At 45.0% G+C, this 12,662-nt stretch overlaps 1 protein-coding gene across 6 annotated transcripts in view; it reads right to left on the bottom strand.

Moving 5' to 3' along the window:
• Window positions 1-12,662, bottom strand: part of slc4a3 (solute carrier family 4 member 3) — a 112,055-nt gene that overhangs the window by 5,870 nt on the left and 93,523 nt on the right. For all 6 annotated transcript variants that reach the window (XR_016490531.1, XR_016490533.1, XM_021578907.3 and 3 more), the window contains 5 exons: window positions 10,126-10,329; window positions 9,799-9,888; window positions 7,688-7,854; window positions 5,195-5,448; window positions 195-364 (listed from right to left, as the gene is read on the bottom strand). Coding sequence is in view for 4 of the 6 variants with exons in the window: in XM_021578907.3 (XP_021434582.3) it covers window positions 195-364; window positions 5,195-5,448; window positions 7,688-7,854; window positions 9,799-9,888; window positions 10,126-10,329 (885 nt within the window). In the remaining 2 variants the exon portion in view is untranslated. The remainder of the gene's footprint in view (window positions 1-194; window positions 365-5,194; window positions 5,449-7,687; window positions 7,855-9,798; window positions 9,889-10,125; window positions 10,330-12,662) is intronic.

Raw genomic sequence — 12,662 nt, 5'->3', positions numbered from 1 at the left:
TAGATCAATGTCTATGGTCAACTTCATCCTTTTACCATTTGATTGCAAAGTAAGTCCACACACACAAGTCCGACATCATGCACAAATAAACTCACAAACATGCAAAACCAGGATACCAAAATAGATTGGGCACAAATCTATAACAAAAACAGAGGTCGAGTAGACTCTCCATCGTATTCTGCTATTGGGCTCACCTTGGTCACGTATATGTGGTCGGGGTGGTGCTTGGCGGGCGTGAACATGAGTGTGATGCGCTCGTAGAGCTGGATGCCGGTGATCGACGTGACGCCCATGTAGAGGAAGATCCCGAACAGCACGGCCAGTGGGATGTTACGGAGCACGTCCGTCATCACGATAGACATGCCTTAGGAAAACACAAGTCAAAGGTGAAAGGTCAAATGTGTGAGATCCAGGTCGCATGGGGATCTGTAGGTTGGTTGAATTCAGATTGACTGAGCCAGTTCAGCAGTAATCTCGGTTAACCCGGAACTCAAATCTGGTTATATTTAAGTAGTCTGTCCACGAGTGAATAGTTCTGGTGTAACACCATTCAAGAACGTCTGTTACAGTACCTTGCAAACACATTAATTCCCCTTGGCGTTGTTCCTATTTTGTTGCATAACAACCTGGAATTTAAATTGATTTTTGATTTTGATTTCATGTAATGGACATACACAAAATAGTCCAAATTGGTGAAGTGAAATGAAAAAAATTACTTGTTTCAAAAAATGATTAAAAAAAACAGAAAAGTGGTATGTGCATTACTGTATGTATTCACCCCCTTTGCTATGAAGCCCCTAAATAAGATCTGGTGCAACCAATTACCTCACATAATTAGTAAACCTGTGTGCAATCTAAGTGTCATATGATCTGTCACATGATCTCAATATATAACCTGTTCTGAAAGGCCCCAGAGTCTGCAACACCACTAAACAAGGGGCACCACCAAGCAAGCGGCACCATGAAGACCAAGGAGCTCTCCAAACAGTTGTGGAGAAGTAGAGATCAGGGTTGGGTTATAAACAAATATCTGAAAAAGACTTGCAGCTGTAATTGCTGCAAAAGGTGGTTCTACAAAGTATTGACTTCGGTGGGGGGGTGAATAGTTATGCGCGCTCAAGTTCTCTGTTTTTTGTGTTATTTCTTGTTTGTTTCACAATAAAACATATTTTGCATCTTCAAAGTGGTAGGCATGTTGTGTAAATCAAATGATACAAACCACCCAAAAATGCCAAGGGGGGTGAATACTTTCGCAAGTCACTGTAGGTTTAACCACAGAGAACGCTATATACACAGATAAACTACACCACTGGTATTAGAACATAGTCCCTATCAACCATTGACTGTTTATTTTCCTATTTCTTAGTTTGCTGTCCATGTTACATTTCTGAGTGCAACAGTACAGTACACCTTACAAGATACTCTGGGATACACTAGTGACCATATCCCCCATGCATCCCGCAAAGGCGGAGGTGTTGCTAACATTTACGACAACAAATGTCAATAAAAAAAAATAAAAAAAATGACTGCATCTTCGCCTTTTGAGTTTCTAGTCATAACATCTATGCAGTCTACTCAATCACCTTTTATAGCTACTGTTTACAGGATTACTGGCCCATATATAGCGTTCCTCACTGAGTTCCCTGAAATCCTATCGGACCTTGTAGTCATTGCAGATAATATTCACATTTTTGGTGACTTTAATATGGAAAAGTCCACAAACCCACTACAAAATGCTTTTGGAGCCTTTATCGACTGTGTCTTGTCCAACATGTCTCCGGACCTACGCATTGCAAAAGTCATACCCTGGATCTATTTTTGTCCCATGGAATAAACATTGTGGCTCTAAACGTTTTTCCTCATAATCCTGGACTTTCGGACCAATATCTTATTATGTTTGCAATCGCAACAAATAATCTGATCAGACCCCAACCGAGGATTATCAAAAGCTGTGCTATAAATTTTCGGACAACCAAAAGATTCCTAGATGCCCTTCCAGACTCCCTCCACCTACCCAAAGACGTAGAGTAATCTGTTAACCACCTAACCTAAATGTAACCTTGCGTATTACCCTAGATGCAGTCACACCTTTTAAAAACAAAAAATATTTGTCACAAGAAATTAGCTCCCTGGTATAAAGAAAATACCCGAACCCTGAAGCAAGCTTCCTCGGACAGGGCCACAATGTCTCCTGATCCCTCCTGTCTCAGCCTCCAGTTTTTATGCTGCCATAGTTTATGTGTCGGGGGATAGGGTCAGTCTGGTGTATCTGGAGTATTTCTCCTGTCTTATCCGGTGTCCTGTGTGAATTTAAGTATGCTCTCTCGAATTCTCTCTCTCTCCCGATGCAACTTGGGTACACTGCAGCATCCACCGAGAGACTCTTGCTGCCAAGGGAATGCCTGACAGCTTGAAATACATTTTGGACACTACAGTGAAAATGGTTAACTTTGCTAAAGCAAGGCCTGTGAACTCTCGTGTATTTTCTGCGCAATGATATGGGCAGTGACCATGTAACGCTTTTGTGCTCGTTATTAAGAGGCAAAGTATTGAAACTGTTTTTTTTATTTATTAAGAGACGAGCTTAAAGTTTTCTTGACTGACCACAATTTTCACTTGTCTGACCGCTTGCATGATGATGTGTTTCTCACACGACTGGCCTATCTGGGTGATGTTTTTTCTCACCTGAATGATCTGAAGCTAGGATTTACAGGGACTCACCGCAACTATATTCAATGTGCGGGAAAAAATTGAGGCTATGATTAAGAAGTTGGAGCTCTTCTCTGTCTGCATTAACAAGGACCACACACAGGTTTTTCCATTGTTGTATGTTTTTTTGTGTGCAAATGAACCCAAGGTTATGGACAATGTCAAATGTGATATAGCGAAGCACCTGAGTGAGTTGTGTGCGCAATTACGCAGGTACTTTCCCAACTTGGATGATACAAACAACTGGATTCGTTATCTCTTTCATGTCCATGCTTTTCATTTATGAACATTTTAACATCTTGGCCATGTTCTGTTATAATCTCCACCCAGCACAGCCAGAAGAGAACTGGCCACCCCACATAGCCTGGTTCCTCTCTAGGTTTTTTCCTAGGTTTTTGGCCTTTCTAGGGAGTTTTTCCTAGCCACCGTGCTTCTACACCTGCATTGCTTGCTGTTTGGGGTTTTAGGCTGGGTTTCTGTACAGCACTTTGATATATCAGCTGATGTACGAAGGGCTATATAAATACATTTGATTTGATGTCCTGCCTCCAGTCCACTTACCGATATCTGAACAAGAGAGCCTCATCGAAATTACAACAAGTGGTTTTGTGAAAAATTGAATTGAATCAGAAGCCACTGCCAGATTTCTGGATTGGACTGCTCTCAGAGTATCCTGCCTTGGTAAATCACGCTGTTAAGACACAGATGCCCTTTGCAACCACATACCTATGTATGACAGGATTCTCAGCCCTCACTAGCATGAAAACTAAATACAGGCACAGACTGTGTGTGGAAAAAGTCTGAGACTCTCCAATACAACCCAACATTGCAGAGTTATGCGTCTCATTAACAATTTTTTTAATGAACAAATAAGGTTTTATATGTAAGGTGTCTAAGTAAAGAGCAAAATTATTGATTATTATTATTTGTGGCCTGGTCCTATAAGATTTCTTTGTCACTTCCCGCGAGCCAGGTTGTGACAAACTCACACTCATTCTTATATTTATTTAATGTATCATATAGTGTGTGTGTGGCAGGCTTACAATGATGGCAAAAAACAGCTGGAGGCTGGGCTTTCTCCTATAGAGCTACATGTTAATTGAATGGTCTGCCTATCCATGTGAGACACACAGACTCGGTCTTGACCATTATGTCTTTACTGAAGACTCATCTCTTCAATAGGTCCTATGATTGAGTTTAGTCTGGCCAAGGGGTGCAACCAATGGACTGGAGTGACGAACCGCCCTTGCTGTCTCTGCCTGGCAGGCTAACCCTTTCTTCACTGGGATTCTCTCCCTCTGACCCTATTATGGGGGCTATGTGACTGGCTTACTAGTGGTTTTCCATGGCATCCCTAGGAGGAGTGCGTCATGTCGTACCACGCTTTTTTCTATACTCGACTTGAGTGGGTTGAGTCACTGACGTAATCATCCTGTCTGGTTTTGCAACCCTTCAGGCTTGTGCGGTGGAGAAGATCTTAGTGGGCTATACTCAGCCTTATCTCAGGGTAGTAAGTTGGTGGTCTATTGATATCCCTCTAGTGGTGTGGGACTGTGCTTTGGCTAAGTGGGTAGGGTTATATCCTGCCTGGTCGTCCCTTTCTGGGGGTATTGTCGGACAGGGCCACAGTGTCCCCCGACCCCCCATGTCTCAGCCTTCAGTATCTATGCTGTAATAGTCTATGTGCTGGGAGGCAAGGGTGAGTCTGATCTATCTCATTAATTTTTCCTGTCTCATCTGGTGTCCTGTGTGAACTTAAGTATGCTATCTCTAATTCTCCCATCTCTCTATCTGTCTCTGTCAGAGGACCTGAGCCCTATGACCATGCCGCAGGACAACCTGGCGTGATGGCTCCTGGCAGTCCCCAGTCCACCTGGTTGTGCTGCTGATCCAGTTTTTGCTGTTTTGCCTGTGGCTATGGAACCTTAACCTGTTCACCAGACGTGCTATCTTGTCCCAGACCTGCTATTTTCGACCCTCTCTCTCTCTTTCTATCCCTCGACCGCACCTGCTGTCTCGACCTCTGGATGCTTGGCTATGAAAAGCCAACTGACATTTAGTTCTGAGGTGCTGACCTGTTGCAATCTCTACAACCACTGTGATTATTATTTTACCCTATTGGTCATTTATGAACGTTTGAACATCTTGAAAAACGATCTGGCCTTAATGGCCATGTACTCTTATAATCTCCACCCGGCACAGCCAGAAGAGGACTAGCCACCCCTCAGAGCCTGGTTCCCTTCTAAGGTTTCTTCCTAGGTTCCTGCCTTCATAGGGAGTTTTTCATAGCCATGGTGCCTCTACATTTGCATTGCTTGCTGTTTGAGGTTTTAAGCTGGGTTTCTGTTTAAGCACTTTGTGACATCTGCTGATGTAAAAAGGGCTTTATAAGTACATTTGAATTGATTTTGATCAATGACATCTTCCTTCACATCACACCAGGGCCTACATCCAATCCTTTCCAGAAAAACAGCATCCTCCTCACCCACGAGCACGGCAACTACCAGGCCCGTCACCCGCTGCTCCTTCACCTCCTGGATCATAGGCTTCTCGCCAGGCGCTGTGGCCTTGCTCATGACAGTAAGGGCGTTGACATGCGTGACAGAGCGCACAGTGGCGGCTGTGAGCCAGGGCAGGCCTAACAGAGGGCACATGGCGCCCAGCGTGACAATGAGCAGCAGGTCCAGGTGGAAGCCCGATCCCTTGACCAGGCGACGCTCCTTCTTGCTGACGATTAGTCTAGGATGGGAGGATGGAGGAAGAGTAAAGAGAGGGGGGGTAAGGAATGGGTAAGGAAGGTGTAAATCACACACACCTGTACACATACATTCACACATGCATCCACATGCATGTTTACACATACATGCATAAACACATATGTGCAAAATCACATGTATGTTCACACACACAAGTAAACACCCAGCACACGTATGCAGCCCAGGTCACCACATGTAGAAACAAGCACTATTTTCATGTTCTTATTTGTTTAGTATTGTGCCTGTGATATAAAGTCAGTAATCTTCACTCTACTCCAATGTGATTGGTAAATGCCAGAGAAGGAACAGATGTCAGTTGGTTAATCATTATGGCCTGCAGCCAATTGATAGTTAACATTGTTGAACTTGCAGTACCTTCAACTCTGTTTATAGATTTGCTTCACAACATCATCCTACCAAAAACTGGTTTCTCGATAGCAACCCCTACACTGATATCACCATGGTTACCCAACTAGCACGTATGAGACAACATATATCCTCATCGCCCAGACGGCATCCCTAGCCGTGTCCTCAGAGCATGCGCAGACCAGCTGGCTGGTGTGTTTACGGACGTATTCAATCTCACCCTATCCCAGTCTGTTGTCCCCACATGCTTCGAGATGGCCACCATTGGTCCTGTACCAAAGAAGGGAAAGGTAACTGAACTAAATTACTATCGCCCCGTAGCACCAACTTCTGTCATCATGAAGTGCTTTGAGAGGCTGGTCAAGGATCATAACACCTCCACCTTGCTTACCACCCCAATAGGTCCACAGACGCAACACTGCCATAACACTGCACACTGCCCTATCCCATATGGACAAGAGGAATACCTATGTAAGAATGCTGTTCATTGACTATAGCTCAGCATTCAACACCATAGTACCCTCCAAGCTCATCCTTAAGCTAGAGGCCCTGGGTCTCAACCCCGCCCTGTGAAATTAGGTCCTGGACTTTCTGACGGGCCACTCCCAGGTGGTGAAAGTAGGAAACAACATCTCCACTTCGCTGATCCTCAACACTGGGGCCCCACAAGGGTGCGTGCTCAGCCCCCTCCTTTACTCCTAGTTCACTCATGACTGCGTGGCCATGCACGCCTCCAACTCAATCATCAAGTTTGCAGATGACACACCAGTAGTAGATTACCAACAATGACGAGACAGCCTACAAGGAGGAGGTTAGGGTACTAGGAGTGTGGTGTCAGCAAAACAACCTCTCACTCAACATCAACAAAACAAAGGAGATGATCATGGACTTCAGGAAAAAGCAGAGGGAGCACCCCCCCCCCCCCCTATCCACATCGACGGGACAGCAGTGGAGAAGGTGGAAGGTTTTAAGTTCTTCGGCGTACACATCACTGACAAACTGAAATGGTCCACCCACACAGACAGTGTGGTGGAGGTACAACAGCGCCTTTTCAACCTCAGGAGGCTGAAGAAATTTGGCTTGGCACCTAAAACCCTCACAAACCTTTACAGATGCACAATTGAGAGCATCTTGTCGGGCTGCATCACCGCCTGGTACGGCAACTGCACCGCCCACAACCGCAAGGCTCTCCAGAGGGTGGTGCGGTCTGCACAACGCATCCACCAGGGGTAAACTACCTGCCCTCCAGGACACCTACAGCACCTGATGTTACAGGAAGGCCAAAAAGATCATCAAGGATAACAAGCACCCGAGCCACTGCCTGTTCACCCCGTTACCATCCAGAAGGTGAGGTCAGTACAGGTGCATCAAAGCTGGGACCGAGAGACTGAAAAACAGCCATCACTAACACAGAGAGGCTGCTGCCTACATACAGACTTGAAATCATTGGCCACTTTAATAAATTGATCACTAGTCACTTTAATAATGTTTAAATATCTTGCATTACTCATCTTATATGTATATACTGTATTTTATATCATCTATTGCATCTTACCTATGCCACTCTGTCTTTGCTAATCCATTTATATATATTCTTCTTCCTTTACTTAGATTAGTGTGATTAGGTAGTTGAAGTGGAACTGTTAGATTACATGTTAGTTATTGCTGCACTGTTGGAACTAGAAGCACAAGCATTTCCCTACACTCGCAATAACATCTGCTAATCATGTGTACGTGACCAATAAAATGTTATTTTATTTTATCTAGTCTAACAAATGTGACTGGTATAACCATGGTAATTGACTCCCTCTTCACTTCTAAAGTGACACGTTACCATAGCAACATGCAGCACTTACGAGGTGATCTGTGTCTCCATGAAGATGAGGATGAAGACAAGGAGGGCGGGCACCACCGAAGCCCCCATCATCCACAAGGGAAAGGGCTTCTTGTCACCGAATGGACTGATCAACCAGCCCCGTTTGTCAGGAGACGTGACCGAGAAACCAGATGGTACATTCAGCTTCTGTAAAATCACAGGCAACAGAAACAAGATCAGTCAGGGCAAAATTATAACGAGCAAGAACAGGACAGTTTGTTGTGAGTGACTTTGTTTTAAATGTTCAATGTGTATCAGGGATGTAGTTATCAGGGATGTAGTGGAGCCTTTAGATATGTGACTTGTTTCCGGAAACTAGGCGTTTGTCGCGCGTCACTACTTCACAGGTGAGCCATTTGAACGTAAACTTTTTGGGGAGCAGAAATGCCTTCTGGAACATGCAAACTTTCATGTGCCTTAATAACAAACTTGTAAGCCATCTGTAAATTATGAGCCTAGATGGTTTAGCCAGGGAAAAAGTCAGCAACCTTCCCGCTGGCCATGATTGGCTAAGATAATGAGTGGGCTGGACATCCTGAGAATTGATTTCGGATTGGTCTACCAAGTAGCACGCTTCTGTCTATAACACGAGCTGGTCAGTATGTGTAGGTAATCCTTTCTAACCCTGCTTTTTTGAAAGATATCACGTAGTAGAACTGCATAAGTGTTGCTCTCCACTTTCTGTCTGGAGGATCAAGTTTTGAAATCAGTGGAATTAGACTATGATAGCTAAGGAGACAGAGAAAATTCTGACGTTTGATTGCATATATGCAGACGGAGTCGAAAAGAGAACACACTGGTGTGTAAAAAACCTGCCTACGGATTACATCTTCAAACTAAGGGCAACCATGGCATCCGTGACAGAGATGGTGAAGCGTCCATCCATGTATATGGTAAGATAGTCTAGGTAGCTACATTTTCAGATAATTTAGATTTTCAGATGTTCTAATTTTGTCAGAAAGTCATTTTCATTTCAAGTTAAAGTCTATGTTAGCCAGCCAGCTAACGTTACATGTTTAATCTGTGTAGAAATATTATTAATATCTAAGAGCCATTTGCATTGCTAGTTATAGCCTAATGTTAGCTAGCTAACATTGATCCTGGTTGGTTAGCTACCTGCAGATTCATGCAGATGGGATTATGGTTCATTGTTTAGCTAGCAGGCTAAATGTCTAAACAAAATACTCCAGTATGCAAGTAACCATTTAAATAGAATGTTCATGATGTCACTGTGACAACTGTCGATAGACATAGCTGGTAAATTCGCTCTGGCTATCTACTCCGATTTCAGAGTACTCTCGTCTGAGTGTGCTAGAGTGCAGAATAACAGACAAATTTACGAACGCTCAGCACACGATGAATATGGCCGGTGTCACTCAACGTTAGAAAATTAAATTGTTACCAGCAGCACAGTTGCAGTCACCAATGCTCTGGATAACATAAAAACAACCTAACCATCTCTGCTAGGGCGAGTTAAATGGTCAGAGTGAGCTGTTTACTCATTTGTGTCTGGAAGTAGCTAGCAAGCTAGCCAACATAAGCCAGTCAGCTTGGGTGCTTGACTGCTGTTGTCAGGGCAGAACGCTCGAATCAACCCTGCACCTCGGCCAGAGCGTCCAAAGTGCGCTCTAAACGCTCCAAGAGCAAAACGCTCTGAATTTACAAATAGACCATCTGACAGCACTATGAATTTACGAACGCCCAGAGCACACTCTGCACTCCAGATTAAATTTACGAACAGACCCGTAGTATAAACCAGCCTTCAGTGTTGAAATCTTTGGTTGTTTAGTACATGGCCTCACATAGATGGGTGGGGCTAAAGCTTAAAAGGGTGTGAACGATGCCGAATGTGTGTAGACAAAGAAGAGCTCTCCAGTATGTGTACCAAAACATTCAAGGGCCATTTTATCAACTTTCAAAGCAGAATTACTTTTCCATTGTTCCTCAAATGCAGTGTATGCTATACCATTTTCTAGTCTCTACTTTTATCCAATGTAAAAAACACAATTTCAAATGTTGCAACATAAGACCGAATCAGGCCGGTCAGTCACATATACGGATGTAGGTGTTGGCAATGGCAGTTATGGTTACCTGGGTGTACGTGTCGGGGATGGAGTAACTCAACAGTACAGAGAAGAGGATGGAGATGGGGATGCCAAAGTCTCCGATGACTCTTCTGGCCTGGGGGGATCACATGATAAAACAGAACACTCTCCAGATCATAGGGTCACTAGTATAGATTATACTGTATACGGTAGGTGTAAAATAGGAAGCCTATATTCATACTGCATTTTGTGATAACATTGTTATTGTTATTAGTAAGGGAGAAACACTTAGACCAAAACCTATACGTTGGATTGAAATGAGCCCAGAGAAAACAAATGAGGGGTTTCTGAGAAAATGGCTGCCATAGGTTACCTTCCCGCCCAGGAAGCGACTATTGCGCAATTTCCTGAGGAAGAAGGCCACAAAGAAGGTGCCAAGCATAAGGACGAGAGACAGCAAGGCTGTGTTGGGTTGGTTTAGGACCGGGCCCCCGGGGTCTGTGGGGTTGATGAAGTCCATACCGGGCAGGCTGAGAACAGGCGGGTAGCTTCTCATCAAAGGATGCTCCTGGAATACCTGGAAGATGGAAAAAGGCTAAATACCACATCTGATGTATCAAATTGTCCTCATGTCAAATCAAATCAAATCAAATGTTATTTGTCACATACACATGGTTAGCAGATGTTAATGCGAGTGTAGCGAAATGCTTGTGCTTCTAGTTCCGACAATGCAGTAATAACAAGTAATCTAACTAACAATTCCAAAACTACTGTCTTGTACACAGTGTAAGGGGATAAAGAATATGTACATAAGGATATATGAATGAGTGATGGTACAGAGCAGCATAGGCAAGATACAGTAGATGGTATCGAGTACAGTATGTACAAATGAGATGAGTATGTAAACAAAGTGGCATAGTTTAAAGTGGCTAGTGATACATGTATTACATAAGGATACAGTTGATGATATAGAGTACAGTATATACGTATGCGTATGAGATGAATAATGTAGGGTAAGTAACATTATATAAGGTAGCATTGTTTAAAGTGGCTAGTGATATATTTACATAATTTCCCATCAATTCCCATTATTAAAGTGGCTGGAGTTGAGTCAGTGTCAGTGTGTTGGCAGCAGCCACTCAGTGTTAGTGGTGGCTGTTTAACAGTCTGATGGCCTTGAGATAGAAGCTGTTTTTCAGTCTCTCGGTCCCAGCTTTGATGCACCTGTACTGACCTCGCCTTCTGGATGATAGCGGGGTGAACAGGCAGTGGCTCGGGTGGTTGATGTCCTTGATGATCTTTATGGCCTTCCTGTGACATCGGGTGGTGTAGGTGTCCTGGAGGGCAGGTAGTTTGCCCCCGGTGATGCGTTGTGCAGACCTCACTACCCTCTGGAGAGCCTTACGGTTGAGGGCGGTGCAGTTGCCATACCAGGCGGTGATACAGCCCGCCAGGATGCTCTCGATTGTGCATCTGTAGAAGTTTGTGAGTGCTTTTGGTGACAGGCCGAATTTCTTCAGCCTCCTGAGGTTGAAGAGGCGCTGCTGCGCCTTCTTCACGATGCTGTCTGTGTGAGTGGACCAATTCAGTTTGTCTGTGATGTGTATGCCGAGGAACTTAAAACTTGCTACCCTCTCCACTACTGATCCATCGATGTGGATAGGGGGGTGTTCCCTCTGCTGTTTCCTGAAGTCCACAATCATCTCCTTAGTTTTGTTGACGTTGAGTGTGAGGTTGTTTTCCTGACACCACACTCCGAGGGCCCTCACCTCCTCCCTGTAGGCCGTCTCATCGTTGTTGGTAATCAAGCCTACCACTGTTGTGTCGTCCGCAGACTTGATGATTGAGTTGGAGGCGTGCGTGGCCACGCAGTCGTGGGTGAACAGGGAGTACAGGAGAGGGCTCAGAACGCAACCTTGTGGGGCCCCAGTGTTGAGGATCAGCGGGGAGGAGATGTTGTTGCCTACCCTCACCACCTGGGGGCGGCCCGTCAGGAAGTCCAGTACCCAGTTGCACAGGGCGGGGTCGAGACCCAGGGTCTCGAGCTTGATGACGAGCTTGGAGGGTACTATGGTGTTGAATGCCGAGCTGTAGTCGATGAACAGCATTCTCACATAGGTATTCCTCTTGTCCAGATGGGTTAGGGCAGTGTGCAGTGTGGTTGAGATTGCATCGTCTGTGGACCTATTTGGGCGGTAAGCAAATTGGAGTGGGTCTAGGGTGTCAGGTAGGGTGGAGGTGATATGGTCCTTGACTAGTCTCTCAAAGCACTTCATGATGACGGATGTGAGTGCTACGGGGCGGTAGTCATTTAGCTCAGTTACCTTAGCTTTCTTGGGAACAGGAACAATGGTGGCCCTCTTGAAGCATGTGGGAACAGCAGACTGGTATAGGGATTGATTGAATATGTCCGTAAACACACCGGCCAGCTGGTCTGCGCATGCTCTGAGGGCGCGGCTGGGGATGCCATCTGGGCCTGCAGCCTTGCGAGGGTTAACACGTTTAAATGTCTTACTCACCTCGGCTGCAGTGAAGGAGAGACCGCATGTTTTCGTTGCAGGCCGTGTCAGTGGCACTGTATTGTCCTCAAAGCGGGCAAAAAAGTTATTTAGTCTGCCTGGGAGCAAGACATCCTGGTCCGTGACTGGGCTGGGTTTCTTCCTGTAGTCCGTGATTGACTGTAGACCCTGCCACATGCCTCTTGTGTCTGAGCCGTTGAATTGAGATTCTACTTTGTCTCTGTACTGGCGCTTAGCTTGTTTGATAGCCTTGCGGAGGGAATAGCTGCACTGTTTGTATTCGGTCATGTTACCAGACACCTTGCCCTGATTAAAAGCAGTGGTTCGCGCTTTCAGTTTCACACGAATGCTGCCATCAATCCACGGTTTCTGGTTAGGGAATGTTTTAATC

Source organism: Oncorhynchus mykiss, chromosome 22 (genome assembly GCF_057628025.1).
Source record: "Oncorhynchus mykiss isolate SJ-2025 chromosome 22, ASM5762802v1, whole genome shotgun sequence".
Lineage (NCBI taxonomy): Eukaryota > Metazoa > Chordata > Actinopteri > Salmoniformes > Salmonidae > Oncorhynchus > Oncorhynchus mykiss.
This window is presented reverse-complemented; position numbering and strand designations above follow the sequence as displayed.